The 19,569-nt window shown below is 45.0% G+C and overlaps 1 protein-coding gene across 1 annotated transcript in view; it reads left to right on the forward strand.

The window, feature by feature from the left end:
* The first annotated feature begins 7,188 nt into the window (after positions 1–7,188).
* Positions 7,189–19,569, forward strand: part of LOC142785130 (uncharacterized) — a 33,855-nt gene continuing 21,474 nt past the window's right edge. The window contains exons 1-4 of the mRNA XM_075883571.1: positions 7,189–7,366; positions 8,584–8,657; positions 9,727–9,861; positions 15,272–15,406. Of these exons, the coding sequence (XP_075739686.1) occupies positions 15,368–15,406 (39 nt within the window). The 5' untranslated portion in view covers positions 7,189–7,366; positions 8,584–8,657; positions 9,727–9,861; positions 15,272–15,367. The remainder of the gene's footprint in view (positions 7,367–8,583; positions 8,658–9,726; positions 9,862–15,271; positions 15,407–19,569) is intronic.

The following is a 19,569-nucleotide window of genomic DNA, read 5'->3' on the forward strand; positions in this document are numbered from 1 at the left end:
ATGGGAATAGTTAGGGATAAGATTTAATGGAGAATACCTTAGTAACCTGCGCTTCGCCGATGACATTGCATTGCTGAGTAACTCAGGGGACGAATTGCAACTCAAGATTACGGAGTTAGACAAGGAGAGCAGAAAGGTGGGTCTTAAAATTATTCTGCAGAAAACGAAAGTAATGTACAACAACCTCGGAAAGGAGCAGCGCTTCGAGATAGGTAATAGTGCACTTGAAGTTGTAAAAGACTATGTCTACTTAGGGCAGGTAATAACCGCAGAGCCTAACCACGAGATTGAAGTAACTAGAAGAACAAGAATGGGGTGGAGCACATTCGGCAAGCACTCTCAAATTATGACAGGTAGATTGCCACTATCCCTCAAGAGGAAGGTATATAACAGCTGTATCTTGCCGGTACTTAGCTACGGAGCAGAAACCTGGAGACTTACAAAGAGGGTTCAGCTTAAATTGAGGACGACGCAGCGAGCAACGGAAAGAAAAATGGTAGGTCTAACCTCAAGAGACAAGAAGAGAGCAGAGTGGATTAGGGGACAAACGGGGGTTAAGGATATCATAGTTGAAATAAAGAAGAGGAAATGGACATGGGCCGGGCATGTAGCGCGTAGACAGAATAACCGCTGGTCATTAAGGGTAACTAACTGGATTCCCAGAGAAGGGAAGCGGGTTATGGGGAGACATAAGGTTAGGTGGGCAGATGAGATTAAGAAGTTTGCGGGTATAAATTGGCAGCAGCAAGCACCGGACCGGGTTAACTGGCGGAACATGGGAGAGGCCTTTGTCCTGCAGTGGACGTAGTCAGGCTGATGATGATTATGATGATGATGATCACGAGAAGAAGATAAAGAACGTCGGGGAAACGGGGCATAAGGACCTATTTGTGATAGAAATGGCAGATGCGCTAACTACGTCATCTTTGAATGACCTGATAATTTGGGTATTTCCAGCCTTCAAGTTCATTCTAGGCACAAAATTAAGAAGAAAAAAACGCCTCAATCTTTGAAGTAATAAAATATAGCCATCACGAAGAATTCACGTCGCGGACACTGGCCTATATATACGGCTGTCAAACTTCATATATGGATCTTTGTGTACACAGACCTCGTCTGTCAGTTCCCCTAATTGTTCGTTTTGCGGAGTACACGAGACAGCAAACCGTATCTTCTTTCCTTTTACATATACTCCAACCCGCACAAAATTACTTCATCTGTCGTCTTCTGACTCTTTGTGGTATATTTAAATGCACTATGTATATTTTCTTTTAGTGCTTTGTCCCTTGTACATAGTGAAGGGAATAAATGGTGCCTTGCAGGCATGTCTAAAAGGTTGAGAAAGGTTTCGATTTCAAAATAGACTTTCCCTGTTGCCTTCTTTACCTTATTGTTCGAATCCCCGCCCTAATTGCTTCTATTCTATCTTGGTATACTATATATCCTCTACTTTTTATTGATACATAGTTGTTCTGAATGAACTAAAGTTAGCCTTTCATTTAAAACGGTGTGTCAAAAATTATCCGGTGCATCGCCAATCCGCCTGCGTGGGTATCATCCACAGTCTCTAGGGTCTACACTACACGATTACTCATTAGCCGCAGCGGCAACACTAGGCCCTTGTGGTCTTCCAGGTCGTCAAACTCACCAATGGCGACCACGTGGAAGCGCTCCGTAAGCGAATCAAGCATCGCCTCCATCACCAAAGTTCCGGTGGCGCTGCTCTGGTGCCAGCTGTTCAGACCTCGAATCAGCCGCTGCGGATGCATCCTGCTTTTGCTGGGTGCGATGGGCTTCGTCACAGCCGTCACCATAAGCAAGAGCCTCGTCGCGTGGTCGTCCAGTGAGTGCCAGCTTTTAATTTATCAATTCAGTGCCCGATGATTGATTGATTTGTGGGGTTTAACGTCCCAAAACCACCATTTGATTATGAGAGACGCCGTAGTGGAGGGCTCCGGAAATTTTGACCACCTGGGGTTCTTTAACGTGCACCCAAATCTGAGTACACGGGCCTACAACATTTCCGCCTCCATCGGAAATGCAGCCGCCGCAGCCGGGAATCGAACCCGCGACCTGCGGGTCAGCAGCCGAGTACCTTAGCCACTAGACCACCGCGGCGGGGCTCAGTGCCCGATGGTTGTTCCTGCAAAAGTGTTTCTCTAGCATGCGGATGCGTAGGTCTATTTAGCTGAACGTTTTAGACTAGTTCTGCGAAATTCAACGCACAATGCCGTTGGAGTAAATGTCGCGCAAATGCGGTTCAGATGCAGTGCGATGGCTTGCTTTCCTCGCTTACCGTACCAAATTATGGACTAATGCGCAGCAACGAAGAAGCTCTATCACCCTCTGAGAGAAGTCGTATTTTCTGCAAATGGGCAGGTAGCAGAAAACGCGCTGTTCGGTTTTCAATATCGCAATAGTCAGGCTGTGGGAACCATAAAGAAACACGAATCATCTTTCTTTAAAAAAAAACGTATTCTAGAAAAGACTCAATGTAAGCAATTTAACGAGTTACGTTCATGCTTGTCCTGATAGCAATTAGCAAAAGTTTTCATACTAGAGAGGAACTGTTGTATTCTCTGTGGCATGTATATCCGTCTACGAATTAATATTGAATTTGTGGTAGGCTTGTCTAACACGAAGCCAATTAGAAGGGTGTGGCGCGTCCTGCAATGCCAAATTCATCAGATAAGCACTGCATTCCTCGAACTAGTGCAGAAATATAAGCTACATTGAAGAGATATATGTGGAAGAAAGGAAGAAGTAGCGGTGAACTCCACCAGAACGCTTACTCTTGTGCGATGTGCGTTTACATTAGAGCTAGAATACAACTTGCGCAATGGCTGCAGGTGATTCCGGGCTGTTGTAGCATGGAGGTGAAAGGGTTGCATAAAAGAAATATGACGTATTGTCGTGGAGGCATACACAAAATTCAGGAGACTATGGGAAGCGAACGTTGCCCAGGTGGTGTGCCTGAAATTTACACGATGCGCCGCCTTGGTGAGCTTGCTGAGAACCAGCTAGTAGGACAAAGCTGCCGCGAGGCACACTACGAGCACGTTTTAACAAAGGATATTGAAAAAAAAAATTGCTGGAGTGGAAATGATTGCGCAGAACTGAAGCCGTTCCTCTGGCAAGATGGCGGCGGCAGTGGCCATCTTACTAGGGGCATGATAAAGTATCACCGTTCAGCGATTAAAATTGAAGCGTTTCCCTCGCACGCCCAACAAGTTTAATGTGGGAACTTATTCGGGTCACATAGTGCTTCAAGTGCGTCTTACATGTACTAGTTTTCCGTAGTGAGTCTCTAATTGGAGGCAAATCTCTTTGAAGATTCAGTCATCCATACTCGTTTCTATGTGTTATTTCGCGGGAACAACTATCTTTTAATACATAACTAACGTAGCATTTACATAACATATCAAAGCCACTTGATCTTTAGGTGGACACTATCAGAAAAGAGCATGCTTCCGCCATTTTGGCCGTGGCAAAAGCTTTCTTCACTTCTGCTCGCAAGGCATTGGGGAGCTTCCATTCCAGCAATTTTTCTTTAATCCTCCTTGGTTTTAACGTGCCCTCGTACACGTCACGTGCACTGAAACGCATGGTGAATGCGATACGACACTACCCGGCTTTGTCCGATGTGCGTCGTGTTTGTAGGTACTGTGGAACGCGCAGCACCAGTGAAGAATTGGACAATTTGCTGAAAACTGCGAAGCAGCGGGCGAGCAGCGATGCCAGCGATTATTCTCCGCTATGTTTTCAGCGATGTGGTGTGCGTCGTCGAATACTTTCGCGAGGCTGTGTTGTCCAAAAGGCGGATGCTGTCCGATATGAAGTACGTCTCTGACGTGAAAGAAAGAGTGGGACCTTTCGACGTAGTGCCAAGCATTGTACGGCGTAAACTTCCGAGTAACTGTGTTGAAATAGTGCTTGCGAAGCTCGACGTATACTTTCCAGGTTGCTTGTTATGAGCCTGCATTGAAGTAAAATTAGTAGTTTCTCAGTTAGCACTGAGGTAGCATTTGGCCCACTGACAGCTGTTTTGAGCGAGAACATATAAATTACGAAGTTGGTAGTCTCTTGCACTATATCTTGCTAGAGACTACGCTTGCAACTGGTAGCGTGAACACCATGAATTGCTTGTATCGCTGTCTTCAAAATAAGCGTTTGAAGCTGACGGCGAATCGTGAAATGAATGTCCAAGGCAACCTTCACATGAAGAGCCAGTGTAGAGCAGAGATTAGTGGTGTTAGCGGAAATCCAAACATGTCGCACCGGTCGTCCTTTAACGAAGTCGGCTTGCCGTCATCTGCAGATCGTTCGCAAGATTGTCGTCAGCCACTTTAAGCCTGATACTCTGAAAAAAAATGCCTTTGCACAACCTGGGTGTAATTGACTTCATGGTGGTTTCGTGCTTGACGTGCAGTGTGTGGTCAGTAACGGAGCATGCGTAGATTCTCACGATTTTTTTAGCAGTGATCGTCTTGTAACCGATCTGGAGCTGTGCACGTGACCGACATATATATAACCGTATTTACTCAAATGTGACACCAGGCTTTGTTTTTCTTTTAGATTTTTGCTACTAATATCGACCCTCGCATAATGTGTACCAGTGTTATTTTTTTTTGTTTCTAGACCATATGAAATGTCACCCCGCGCGTGCCAACCATGGTCGTCTCACAATCGAATAAATACGGTGTTTGTAATATGCGGTGTGATGCTTAGCAACCCAAGTTCTCATCTGCTTTCTCGAACGTTTTTAAGAGATGCTCTAATAAGTACATGTCAAAATTTCTAGTGCAACGACCCATGTGCATACATCCCAGGTGGCCTAAGTTTCCGGAGCCCTTAACAACGGCGTCTCTCATAATCATATGGTGGTTTGGGGACGTTAAACCTCACATATCAATCACTCAACCCATGTGCACGCCATGCGGGCACTGGCGTCGTTGTAGCCGCCATGTTGTAGAATATGGGTTAAGTGAATCTAGATTCGTTGCGTCATGTGCATTTTGTCAGCAAATCGGTTCGCGGGTTGTAGTCAAATGTGTAAATTCTGCGTAGTATTCCGCTCTGAAAGACCATACCATTACAAGAGATGTATGCCGTAGCTGGGGGCTCCGGAAATACGGATGGCTCCAGGAATTCCAACCGCATGGTATTCTTTGTGTTGTACAAAACACGGGCATCTAGCATTCCTCGACCATCGCAATGCGACCGCCATGGTCGAAATACCGAAGCCGTGACTCAAAGGTCAGACGTTGAGCAGGATCACCACTTTGCCACCTTGTCGGAACCTCCGATGTTTAATCCAAAGTGTGTCATTTTGCAACTTGAACCGAACTAAGTACAGGTGGCAGAGACAAGTTAGAATCAAGTAATGAACGGTGCTTCAAAAAACAGGACAGATTTTCTGAAATACCCATGTGCCATAGCTTTCCGCCAGACAAACAGAAATAGCGCCTTAAACATTTCTTTTCATTTTTAGTCTTTTCTGCAGAAACAGTTATCCCGAAAGGAGCCATTCACCAGGCAGACTGGGGCCCTGCGACGCGATACGTCACGACAGCATCCGTAAGAAATTTTGGCCTACAGACGCACGCGCTACTATATTGCTCTTTAAAAACGCGGGCGTGGATAAACAAATATTTTTCTTCTATGCAGATTGTACCAGAACGTTCAGCAAAACATTTCTGAAATTATGAAGAAACAATTTTTCGCCCCAGTACGTTCAGCAAAACATTTCTAAAATTTTGAAGGAACACTTTTTTGCCTCAAAAAACCAACGTCGCAAAACTTATAAGAATCTGTCCAGTACGAGCGGAGTTGCAAAGATTTGTCACAAGCTGCAATCGCAATCTCTCTTCTCTCGTCCTGACGAAAGCGCTGGAAGCTAAGCAGAGTGGGATGGGAGGGGCAAGCAAAAAACGTCACGCGCACCTCCTGACCTTGAAGACTTCCTTCTTTTTTTTCTTCGAACGCGCAAGTTTTCAGTGTGATCACGCGCGCACACGCTGACATGTAGTGGCCTCCCGGGGCGATCTCTGTAACGATCGAGCGCGCCATGTTCAAATCAGCCAATGGCCGATAGATTGGCTTACTACGAGAGAATTTGGGCTTATTCCGTGATTTGTCGAGATAAGAGAAAGCAATTTTTAGGTGACTTTTATAATTTATTGTGAATTCCAGGCCACGTGCTGCGCTATATTATTTGGCTCACGTGTTGTCGGCAGCTTCTGCTACTGATCGGCAGCGTTTTCTGACCGGCCTCAAAAAGTGTTGCAGGGCCCTTTTAACAGTCACGTCGACTTCACTAGCTTCCAAAGGCTATCTTTCGGTCTGACGTAACGCACGCGCTCGTGTTAGAACACAAATCCCAGTTTTACAACTACTAGCTTCAAGCTACGTTGCGATATCGTGTATGTCATAAGCAGTTGTCCTCAGGGGTCTAGAGATGACTGACATGACTTTCACAGTCATAGGAGTTGATCAGTAATGCTTTTTACCCTTTACAAACGTTCATAGTCAACACTGCGAATTTGACTAACGTTGAATGGATGCAAAATTTCTTTTTTTTTTTCGGGAACTGTTTCAAGAAAATGCGTGACTCTTTGGGAAAATGCTTAGCTGTTATACGGAGAATACCAATAATCAATTCATGTTCTACGCATCAGTTTTATTCTTTGCGTCCACCAAATTTTTCGCTACCAACCAATGCTCACCAGGCCAGGGAGCGTGTTTTCTGTGGCACAGGCCCCTTAACTATATCCCTTTATTAATTTCAAAGACATTTATTGTTTTCAACGCGTGAAATGTGGGAAGGTATTTGACCACAAATGCTGTTTAATGGATGGAGGGATTGATGGAATTGGATGGGATTGGATATGATCGGATTGGATAGGATAGGACTGCATTGGATGTATGGATGGATGGATGGATGGATGGATGGGATTGAATTGGATGAGATTGGATTGGACCGGGTGGTATTGGGTGGGTGGATGGGTGGATGAGTGGGTGGGTGGGTAGGTGGATTTGGCGCGACAATGCATAATGCACCAGAATAGTTCACATTAACAAATTTTCTGCCAATTGTCGGGGCAGAAATATCCCTATTCTAGGCCACTGGTCGGGTGCACCAAGAACACTTACGAACGAAAAAGTTAACCAAATAAATTCCAGGTGCCTGCAGCGCGGCCCACGCGACCAGTTGCCGACCACGTTGATGCGCAACGAGCGAAACAAGCGTTCGACAAGAGACGCTCCCGCAAAGTGGCCGTCGCGGAACGTGTCCGCCTTGCCGCTGAGCATGAACCAGAGAACATCGAGCCAACAGCGGTCAAAGAGAGAGGTGTTCCTGGTGGAGGTAAAGATTATTCCGTATCTCATCGGCTGTCAGGTAATGGACAGTCCAAAATCGTTCGCTCAATCTCTATTCGCGGGCCACATGGCTAACAGGACCAAATCTTTCAGGAAGAAAGCTTCCGGGCTAAAAGACCTTACTAATGGTACTCAAACATTATAGTGTCCCGATATTAACCAAAGATTGATTATTTTTTCCTGTCAAGTACGATAAAGTCAACGATAACTCTGGGGACGTCATCGGTGTACTGGGTGTTGAAAAATTATTGAATCTAAAATTTTCAAAAACGAACAAAGTCTAATGTCGTCGCTGTCCTCACCATTTCTTTTTTTTTTTTTTTCTGTATACCCCCAGGCGTCTTCTCCCTAATTACGAGGAGAGACCACGCTTCGTGCAGGTGATTAAAGTTCGCCCAACGCGAGTACGTTGCGCCATCTCGCCACTCATGACAAAAACGCGCTCAAGTTTCGAAGCTCTGAAAACCGCCTAGCGGTATATGGTGTATAAATGTATTGCTGTTAGCATCCCGATAACGCACCGCTTCTGGTGTAGTGGTTAGCGCCACGCGCTGGCAATCGAGAAGTTCCTACTTAGTTTCCGAGTGACAAATTCTTGCATTCTGGTATTTTCTCCACCATTTCTTGTTTATTTTTGACGTCACTTGGGTGACGGAATTACATCAGCAGAGCCGTAGTAGACCACGCCATAAAACACGTTCGAGCTAAAAACAAGACATTCCTTCAATTATTATTTTTTTTTTGGAGTGTGAGAATGATTTTCTTGGAATCACTTCATGAGAAGTTGACGCATTTTCAGACAGCGCATCCTGACTCGCGCCTGAAGGTGATATCAGAGGCGCATGCTTGCTGCGATGTGAATTATTGGTCACGGTTTGCATTAAGTTGGCCAAAAAAAAGTGGGCACATGATATTAGGCACGTTACTGAATTGTAATAAATTGTTTATTGAGAAAATTTACCGGATAGAATTCAGAAAATTTGAAGCCTGGTAGCACTAGTGTTTAAGAAATTACAGTAGACAATGTGTTTTGTATGATTTTCATGATTCGTATACGTTTATGACTATTAAGCGTTATTCGGGGACGAAGCAAGTTTGCCGCTTTATGAGTGCCTACGGGTGAGCATTGAGCACTGCTGGGTGCGCAAGGAAATCGAAAAATTAAAAAAATGATGTTCTTACCATAATGTTTTCTATACCCAGGGGCAGACACTCGTCGAGATGACAGCAGTGACAATTCTCCTGAAACGAGCAGCGCGTCAGACTCTGAAGAATCGGTAGGCGTGTTTTGATGGTCGCCTTTTGGAGATCTCTAGCGCGAATAGTGCTTTCAGAACAGCACTTTGCGTTCTGACTATCTGTTTTCTAAAAAAAAAAACTCAACAGACAGGAGAGGGAGCCTCAATATCAAAGTCCCGTGACAACAACCGTCATTCTGTGAACGTTGGCTGTCTATTCTCAATTATTTAAAACGAAAGTGCTAAAAATTCATGATACGCGGCGTCCGAGCCACGGGGCCCTTTACATTCAAGTACGTATTTTTTCAATCAGGTTATATTATGAATATTCAAATTCAGTTGTAACAGGAACACGAAGAAATATAGCCGAGCCATCTCGTATTTTGTTTCCTCCCCCTCTGACACTACCGATGGAGATAATTTATTATTATTATTATTATTATTATTATTATTATTATTATTATTATTATTATTATTATTATTATTATTATTATTATTATTATTATTATTATTATTATTATTATTATTATTATTATTATTATTATTATAGACCGGAGTTGTCTTTACACGACTTGAAGTAAAGTATTCCGAGTGTTAAGGCGTTTATTAGTCGGCAACCAGTGATCATACGCTATGGCGACAGTCACGGCGAAGCATGGACTCGCAGCACGAGCGGCGTCATTTTTCGGTATACCCACTAGAAAGCACACGAGAGTTCGACTCATTTCAGAGTTCGCAGGCATCGCTACATTAGCAATAATAGCTACCGGATTAATCATAGAATTTCTATTTAATAGCTGCAAATATAATTAAAGTAAAACTTTGCCTTTGCAAATTACAGCATAGTGGCAAGGGATCGAAAATAGTGAGACCTTAGAGTCTTTTATTCTAATCATTGTGTGCGCATGCGGACACGCATCTTATTATTCTCTTGCTAACTCCCACAAGGGGGTGTGGATGCATGTCACGAAGAGTAATAGTTTTGGCGTAGCATTCATACACCGCCAGCTTTGTGTTTCTCGAGCCTTCACACCAACTAAAGCCTATTCGCGAAAAAAAAAAAAAAGATTTAAGGTACTGATCAGCCATGTAATTTCTCTCCTCACAGACTACGGTTAGTGAAGAAACCGAAACGGACGAGACACAAACGACGACAGATTTCTCGAACGCTCCTCCTACGAGAACAGTCGACGGTGTACCAGCAACGCCTGAATCGGCAAATATCAGCGATGCTAGTAGCACGGTGAGAAGTTTCACAAATTGCGCATCTTAGCCCACTGCGTTGCCTCTTGTTGCGATCGCATGCACGATCGGTGGCACTGAGTGTATAATTGGACTAACTTTAGCGTTAATAATTTCAATTTCGCAAAACGTTAGCAGGACAACAGCAATGTCACGAGAACATGCTTGTATTGAGAGTCTGTAAAAGTTTACTTCTGCCTTGCTTTTGCTCGTACTTATAGCGAGAAACGGAGTACCTTACTCACTAAAGTATCTTGTGCTATGGTATAATTCACTACAGCGAATTTCAGACTATCCTGACATTGAACAGAATGTGAGCGGTGGTGGTCCTTCAGTGAAAAAAAAAGTTCCAAATCGCTTTGAAAACGTTACCCTTACGATTCCATACATCGCGCGTCTGCTGTGGTGGAGCAGTGGTTAAGGTGCTTAGCTGTTGACCCGCCGTTCGCGGGTTCGGTTCCAGCTGCATCGGTCGCACTTCAATGGAGGTGAAGTAGTAGAGCCCCGTGTACTGTGCGATGTGAATGCACGTTAAAGAACACCAGATGGCCGGAATTTCCGGAGCTTTCTACTACGGCAACTCTCATGACAATATCATGGTTTTGGGACGTAAGGCCCGATATTATAAATATTCGCCGCACCACCCAGCAAGACACGATCAGCTGTCATGATCGTCATAAAGGTTCAATATTCACTCACTTCATGCAGTCAAACTGCGTTTCTCGATTATTTAGACTGGCAGCGCACGCGTTCTTGTGGTTGTTGCTGGTTTTCTAGAAACATTTCGATAGTTCGTGTTCTATGTTTTTCTTTAGGATTGTTTGCTATCCTTTGAACGTCCACAAGGCACAGACTTATTCATCAATTAGCATGAAAGATGAGTTCCGACGAAAGCACTCTCCGCAGAGAGCGTAAAACGGTTGGCCTTACGGAACAGCCTGTGCGACGTTTTGCGCTACAAGACTGAGCAAACACAGCACGTTAGGTCGGGTGTAGGGAACCCTTCTCAGGAGGAGGTCTAAGTTGCGTGGAGGCGACAGAATGGTGGGCAACACGGGAAATTTAAGGGGGGATCTCGCTCGCAGGTGAAGAAAAAAATTTGACCAATTGACAATGAAGTTAAAGACTCGATTATATATTATGCGATTCTTAAAGAGAAAAGAAGAGAAGTGTGAGCCCCGTAACTGTCTGCATCAGAGTGCGACACCTCAACAGTAGCTCACGAGGGATAGGGGTAAGGAGGGATTAAAAGGTTAATAGATAGAGAGACGAAGGAGAGAGCGAGGCGCAGGGACAGCAAACGACGGAAGTAAAGAGGAGATAGGAAAGATGGACATGGTCGCAGGAGTCCGAGGACGGGGCACCACTCAGCGAGAGCTCTTGTCGGCGGCAGGAGATGGCGTAGGCGAGCTGGTCAGCCAGACCTACGCTGTCGTCAGAAATCGCGTGGGCACAACCGGTCGGCACAAAATCCAGAAAGCGAGTCGACCCTAGTCATGAGTTGAGTAACTGTATAAGGTAACTCTAAGTTACTCTAGTCACGAGCGCCGACGAGCACTCCATTAGATATTATGTTTGTTTCCAGTGTGCCTATTACAAAGCTCCTAACGAACAGGTTACGAGCAAAAATATTATTTTAAGTCATAACTCTCACCTCTGCCTTTGGATAGAAAGTGACTTGGGAAGAGGAAAGCGGTTTGGCGTAATGCTGGGTGCCGCATAAAACTGCCGCGTAAAACTACCTCGTAGGCCCCATGTGGCCCCAAGAGGCAGTTTGCATGGGTAAGCCACAATTGGGCGACTCCTGCATTATACCATTGACGAAAGAATAACTCGGTGTTGTCAATGAGATATGTATTCGAGTGGTATAAGTGCCACTGAACAAATTCGAATGAAAATACTAAATACCAAATTCACATGCATTGATAACTTTGTGCAATTGGTGGATTTTCATCCAGAAGTCAAGTACCGAGGACGGAGGTCATCAAGGAACCGGTTATTAGTTCACATATTATCGTTGACTACGGAAACAGACATAGTGTACTCTTTAAATATTTAGTAGAGTACTTGCTAACCTTGGGGTAGTAATGGTCTGTCACATATGTTACAACCCTGATAGTAAGTCCAGTTATTAACAGTGAGGGTGGTAACGGTTACTACCTCTGCCGTTACTAACAGTATTTAACTGTTACTTCCCTGGCCATTATTAACCATGCGTAGCAACGTATAAAGATTTGAGAAAAAAGTAGCAACCAAAACTGCGTGTTCACCTGCCACAATATTTTTAATAATACTGATCAAGGTAATGTCTCATTACAATGAAACTTTGGGTAATGTTGCATATTGTCATGAACGCGAAGAATACACACACTTAACCAGTTCACATCGCAACCGAACTAAGCGACTTGCGGAGTATCTATAGGCCCTACTCAGAAGATGCATGTCTGGTACAGGGGAGCACTTTTATTTCAGAATAACATATGAAAAAAATGCGAACTTGGAGCATTAAACTCTACTACCTGAATTAACGTGTTGTACTACGCCTTCAGGCGCACGTAACAAGTCGTCTTTAAAAATTATCTGACATATCTATTTATTGTAAAGCTGCTACAAGCAAGCATTGCGTACGATAGCCAAAACAAGGTACCATACTCAGTCACGTTGTATGCATTTTAACGGTTCATCATGCTAGTACATTGAAAGTTTAAAGGTAACAATCGTTTCCGGAGCATTATGTGCCGAAACTACGATATTATTATGAGATACGTCACAGTGAGGAACTCTAGAATAATTTTGACCCCCTGGTTAAGTTCGATCTGCTTGTCAAGTTTGTTGTATTTGCCTACTGAAACGCGTGTAGCACTTGTTTAAATTTTTTATCGATTAAGTTGTACTTCTTCATTTTGACAATAGCAGAGTGATGCTTACATATCTCATTTGCGTGATTAAAAAGAAATCTTTTCTTTCTTAATTCATGAATATAATTGATGTCATTTTTCTGCTTTTAGATATGTAGAGACGATTCCACTCATAATTTAACCGAGTAGGAATTACATACAATATCAGATTACATAGTGAACGACTAGGTAGCAATGCGGTTGTAACGGTACAAAAAAAGTTGGTAACGGCTGCAGTTACTACGTATTTCCTTGCTGTTACTGCGTACTGACTAACGAACTGTGTACTAAAGCAGGTGTTAACAGGTAGCAAAACGTTACTAATGGTTGCACCTAGTAACTGTTTTTAAACGTGGGTAGTAAACAGGTTGCAAAGGTTAGTTACGGTCGAAAAAACCAGGAAACTTGTAAGCACTGCATTTACTACCTATTTTGCTTGCAGTTGCTACTTTTTACTAAATTCGTTAAAGAGTGTAGATAATGACGAAGTCTTGTTAGGAGATATGACGTCGGGTTGATAATATTCTCCTTTTCCCCACACAGAAAGAACCAAAAAACATTTTTCACCCCTTTTTTGTTAGGTATCTAACCAGGCGCACGAAAATGGCAGGTAACAGCACAATATACGTCAGCAGCTTATGTATTATCATACGTACTGGTCCGCTCAGTTGAGGCCCAACTGCTCTGCGATAGCTCAATCGGTGTAGCGCAAATGGTATATTGTAAGTTACCATGCAACTGTGGTAGTGAAATCAATTAGTATACTTAATTAGAGTGTAATCTTAAATCAAAACAAGTGTGTCGGAAAGCTAGACGTTTTTATCAGCAAAATTAAAAATTATATATTGCTGTTTTCTCGAATATCCCCCATAGAACTTTTTTGGTAATGGTCGCGAGAACATCAGTTAGGTTGATTTGTTCGGATTTGCTGCATAACAGTTTTCTCTTTCAGTGAACACCGTGATAAACCTAGTGACACGTTGTTTTCTTCATTTACTGATTTCTTTTAATGACGTGTTTAACAGGGTACTTTGTGTTTGCATTTTTCTTTCCTGCACATTTGCTATTAGGACGTGAATTTTTAACGGCACTGGAAGACCCATGCGACACACTGCTTTGTGTAGAAATGCTTTCTTGTTATTTCATTTCTGGATTCGTCAGTGGTCAAACTGATGAATTTTTGACATTACCAACGGGTTCAGCGGGCTGTGAGCGGTTCATAGCCATGTCCGTATACGATAAAGCAGAGCAGGTCATTAAGAAATAACTAAGCACACGCCACGGTGGTCTAGTATAGTTATGGAGCTCGACTGCTGGTCGGTAGGTCGCGTGATCGAATCCCGACTGCAGCGGCTACATTTTCGATAGAGACGTAAGTTCTTGAGGATCACGTACTTATATTTAGGTGCACGTTGAAGTACGCCAGGTAGACGAAATTTTCGGAGCCTTACACTGCAGCGTCTATCTTAATGTTATAGTGGTTTTACGACGTTAAAGGCCAACTCCGGCGATTTTTCGAGGTTAATGGATTTCAATAAAATTCTCTGGGTACGTTTCTTTGCGCACTTCCGTCATTTGTGCCAAATTACACTTTTGAGAGATGCACCGATTGTTTGCAAATGAATTTTAAAGATCGCCTCGAAAGGATCACCTCACTTGCCAGAATTATTGGCAACACTGTCTTTGTGACGTCATGTTTGGCCTGTCAACGGAAGTGACGCAGCCGAATCCCATAGCATCGCTACTTTGGCCACTACAGCGTTTATTGTGCGGCCACGAAGCAACGGCGGTGGTGTTTGGCACGGGTATAGCACAGGAAAGCTTGTTTCCTTCCTCTGTGCTCTTCGGCCGGCGCTTCGCTAGTCTGGCTTTCACAGTTTTCATACTCCGCGCCGGTGGGACTCCGGTTCTTACCAAATAGTACGTCATAAGCAGACAGGTCGCCTGGTTTGGTTTCAGTTTCGGTATTGCACTTTCTTGCTTAATAAAATTATTTTCAAATTTCTCGAAAATTTCAGCCATTGGGCTCATGACAAGAGTGTCTCAGGAACATAACGCCATCACCTTGACATGGTCGAAAAATCGTCGCAGTTCGCCTTTAAACGCCATCAGATATTATTTTTACGCAATAACCGCCAAGACAACTCTTTATTATATGCATAGTGTGAACTGCGGATTTACCGTTCATCTTGCTTTTAAAATGCGAATATTGAATTGAATTGAGTTTGTTTGCAGCAAAGTTGCGAAGAAGGACCAGGCTAAAATGCTGCACTCGGCAACTTGAGGGGAACCTGGCCGCTTCATGCACTGGACAAAATAATCGTTGATTTATATTTCCTTGTTGTTTCTCTGGAGTAGTTTTCATAGGATTCGAAAATTTTCCACTTCGCACGCCTCTCCGTCGTTATTGTTTTTGTTTGTTTTGTTCTTAAGCGTTTCATATACTGTTAGTGATGTATATATCTTGTCAATTGCGTGATTTGTGGTCTTCTTGTATTTCACTTTTTGAGCCAGGTAACAGAAATTGAAGCAAACAAAACATCTGCTACGCGGGAAAAAAGTTCGCAAAGCTTGACAGAGACACACGTGCACAAGAGAGGGGTGACAGTCATGTCTCCGAAATTATCGAGTGTCACCCACTCGAGCAAGGTACGAAACGTCCAAATGTCTTTCACGGTTTTCGACCACAACCGTATTTACTCGTTGTTTTTGTCCGATTCAATATTTATTGCTTCATTATGAGCTCCCTACTCGCGACAATACTGTCACGTGGCCGGGAAGCTGAATAAGGCTAGCGTTGGCGTGTTACGGGCGAAACTTTTCATTGGGACGAACCTTGACTTGGGAGATGAAAACTCGAGTTGCAGCAATACGCACTGTGCACTGATGGCGGCGAACAAATCGCTGGCTGTCGATGAAACTGATTTGCCGAGAGGTGGGTCTGCGTTTACGGTACTGGCGGCATCGAAGGTTCGCGCGCTATCACTGGTAGCGCTTGCTAGACCTTCCGAGTAAGCTCGACGATTCGCATTTTAAAATAATATCAGAAAATCGCGAAGCCTCCCGAACATTGTGACGGTATCTGCGCTGATGGTTGCTAACAGCTCTGATGGATGAAAATTGTGAAGCTAGAAACGGGGGGGGGGGGGGGGCAATGCTTCGAGCCCGCGTACGTCAAACATGCATACAATGAATAAGTGTGTAACAAGTTGTAAAATTCTATCGAATTTATATTTACTATATAACATATTTGTGTATATTCGATGTCTTATACATAGAACTCTGTTTATTTTCTTCAAACCAAATATATCCGGGTTTGACTGTAGTCATTATTATTCTTATGGTATGACAATGGTTATGGCATTCTACGTTTTGTATATGAGCAAACATTCGGAATGTATATGGGTACAATTCTGCGATGGAATGTTGTACTGCAATATCGCTACCTCTCTTCCTATTTGCGCGAAACTTGCTATCTTTCATTGTTACTTTCTTAGATGCGAAGCAGCTTATGGAGAAGATCAATAAGGTGTGCGTAACGACCCCTACTGCGCACGCGCAACAGCTGGCCCAAGCACTCAGAACGCACTCATGCACTAGCGTGGTCCGGCCGCCTGTGTAAATGGCTGCGTATGAGCTGCGGCCTTCTCTAACACTCACTCAGCAATCACGTGATGGCGTCAGAGAACGAGATTCTGCAGACGCGCGATGTACCCTCGTGCTCCCGGCGGCGTGCTCCAACATGTGTTCGGGACAAGGAACGGCAACAGACACTAAAGTGAATTCACGGTCTGCTCCACTTGTAAGGACGCGTTAACATCGAACAAGGTGGCTGCATTGAGCAGGACTTGAGTCGACACATTGGCTGCTTCACATGACACTTATGGTTTCCTTTAGTGGGAGATGGTGTAATTTTTAGAAGACGCTGCCATATGCCAGTAAAAGCACCCATACTGTCTTAAAAAACTTTGAGCGCAAACTAAGATGGTGACTACAGTTAAGGACTGACACCAGCGCTATCTAGTGAAAGCTCTATTAAACAATATCACACATATATACATTTTAAACGAAGAAAAGCTGATACAGATGCAACAGATAGACAACTGAGACAAAGATTAACAGAAAAAAAATTGGCAGATCCCATGTACAGTGGGAATCGATGATATGCGAAGCACGAATGAGAAATGTCAATATGTCACATTAAAATCAGCACAACGTTACGAATTGGAGGTAAATGATGCCGTAAAAGACTTCCGTGTCATGATTATCATGTTTGGATGTGTCGTTTATCTTTGTCATCTGTTCGCGCCCCTTGATACCAAATTTTGGATATGTAGCGCTAGCGGAACGCCCGCGAATGTATGTTTATACATGACATGCGTGTCACAATTATCATGTTTGCACCAGTCATATACTTCGCATCCATTTACGTCACGTAACACCGAATTTGGTATATGTGGAGCTAGCGAAACGGCCGCGAGCGCATCATAAAGAGCCCAATATACTCTGACGCAACGTTGACGCACGAACAGGCTAGGCGCTAGCAAAACGCGCACTCTATAGTCTGACGCCAGGCGTGACCAGCATCCGTCGGCACGGCCCGACGGCAACCAGCGCAAAATGCGACATGCTGCATTTCGTGCCGATGCGTTACCCAGACAACACTGTGTCTCCTTCATTTCGTGACGGAGGGACGCCGGACGCGCTGAAACGTGCATGCGTCAAAGCAACGCAGCGCGGCGCGTGCCTGGGAGTATATGGCAGGACCGGCGCCTGGCGTGGCAACGCCGGTGTGATGAAACGAAATGAACGCCGGAGAGCACACGCACCGCGTCACGTCAAAATGTATTGGCGCCTTGACTGTGGCATGTAGTCATGTTCTCACATGACACGCATCTCATGATTATCATGTTTGCACCAGTCAGATACCTTCGTAATCCATTGACGTCATGTAATACCAAATTTGGCATATGTGAAGCTAGTGAAGCGGCCGCGATCGCATCATGAGTGTGGCATGTAGCCATGTTGTTACAAGACACGCATGCCGTGATTATCAGGTTTGGATGTGTCATTTACCTATGTCGTCCGTTCGCGTCGCGTAATACCGAGTTTGGTACATGTTGTTATGCCTGCGAGTCGACAGCGAACGTCCCTGCCTCTGAAAAAGGCAATCTGTGTCAAGGCCAGCCCGCGTCGCCCGCTTGACGCGATCAACAACTCAACGGCGCCTTTCTGGCGTGCACGTGCAGTGAGTCATCTCCGCAAGCGAGCCCGTCGAGTAAACAACTGGCGCCTTCCTGTCTGGCGGGTCTGACGCAATGCCTTGCGACGTCACTCGTCCTTGGGTGCAGCCACCTGCAGCGCAGCCTCTCCAGATTTGAGGAGAAAGAAGGACGCGGCCCAGCGGCGACCTCATTGGAGGATTCTGACCTCGCGACCAGCGGCGCTTCGGGTTGGACGTTTGGGTTGGACCCGGGGCATATAAAAGAAGCCCTGCGGCGCATCGAGAGAGGCCCCTTTTTACAGCGGACCCGTTTGAGAGCAGACCTAAGGGGTAAAAAGGAGAGCTCGGCTCTTCGAGTCTCTGTCGGCCCCAGTGCCGAATTTGTAACGCCTCTGTATATATGCTGTACATAAACCTTGTTTAAACTCACCGTCATCTCGTCCGCTCGTCTATCAGCTTTGCGCAGAAGCAGTCGCGAGCTGAGAAACCTACGCTACCAAACGGCAGGTGACATTTCCGGCGGAGTTCGAAGCAGTGGCGCCTTCGGGACCGTGTTAGCGTCGCCGTCCTTCGAAACAGTGGTTGCAGCGGTGAGATTTCGAGGCGCCGTTCGTAACGTCGTCGGAGGTGCGCGTCGCAACAGTGGTTGGCAGCTGTGGGATCGGCCGGCGTCAGCGACATCGATGCGGTGAGTGCCTGATATTTTCCTTTTCCCCTCAGTTCACCAGACTACTCTAGCTCAGGTTGTAGTAGTTTAAAGAAGGGCTGTTTGAAGCATTGAAGTGAGCTTTGATCGTTTCAAGCAAAGTCGAAATGCTTTGAAACCAAAGTTAATGCGGTGGGGGTAAACGCGGGAGTGTGAAAAATTGCTTGCGCGTCTTGCTAGTAGGCTTATAGTGGGTACGGCAAGTAGATTCTTAACAGGGCAAACAGCAAGAGGCTAGTGTGAACGATGGAGAACTTTAAGTCAAGGAACTCATCGAAATTTGTGAGGAACTCGGCATTACTTTGGGCCGTGCGAAACGGAAACAAGCGATCCTTGAGGTCATGAAGGATGAGGGCGTGTCGGCTGAGGAAGTCGATGAGGCCTGGGTGGATATCAAAGCACGCCGCGAGGAGGCTGAAAGGCGAGAAGCTCACGAAGAAGCTGAAAGGCGAGAAGTTCGTGAAGAAGCTAAAAGGCGAGAAGCTCGCGAACGTCAAGAAGCTGAAAGGCGCGAAGCTCACGAACGTAAAGAAGCTGAAAGGCGAGAACGCCGCGAGGAAGCCGAGAGACAGGAGCGCCTCGAGTTGAAACGAATAGAATTGGCAATACTACAATGTTCGCAGGCGCCTAGCGTAGCTTCTCCAACAGTTCAGGTCAGCGGTTATGCAATTCGGGACCAACTGCCACCGTTCGTAGTAGGCGAGAACATGGCGAAGTATCTCGTCAAGTTTGAACACGTCTGTGAGCGAAACGCTTTGGAGCGGTCTTTTTGGGCGCAGAACCGGTTAGCTCTTCTTCCCGGCGAAGTGTCCGACGCGATAACTTGCTTGTCGAGGGAAGCGTTTGAGAGCTATGACGAGGTTAAGGAAGTGCTCTTGAGAC

The sequence above is a fragment of the Rhipicephalus microplus genome, unplaced genomic scaffold, assembly GCF_043290135.1.
Source record: "Rhipicephalus microplus isolate Deutch F79 unplaced genomic scaffold, USDA_Rmic scaffold_18, whole genome shotgun sequence".
Lineage (NCBI taxonomy): Eukaryota > Metazoa > Arthropoda > Arachnida > Ixodida > Ixodidae > Rhipicephalus > Rhipicephalus microplus.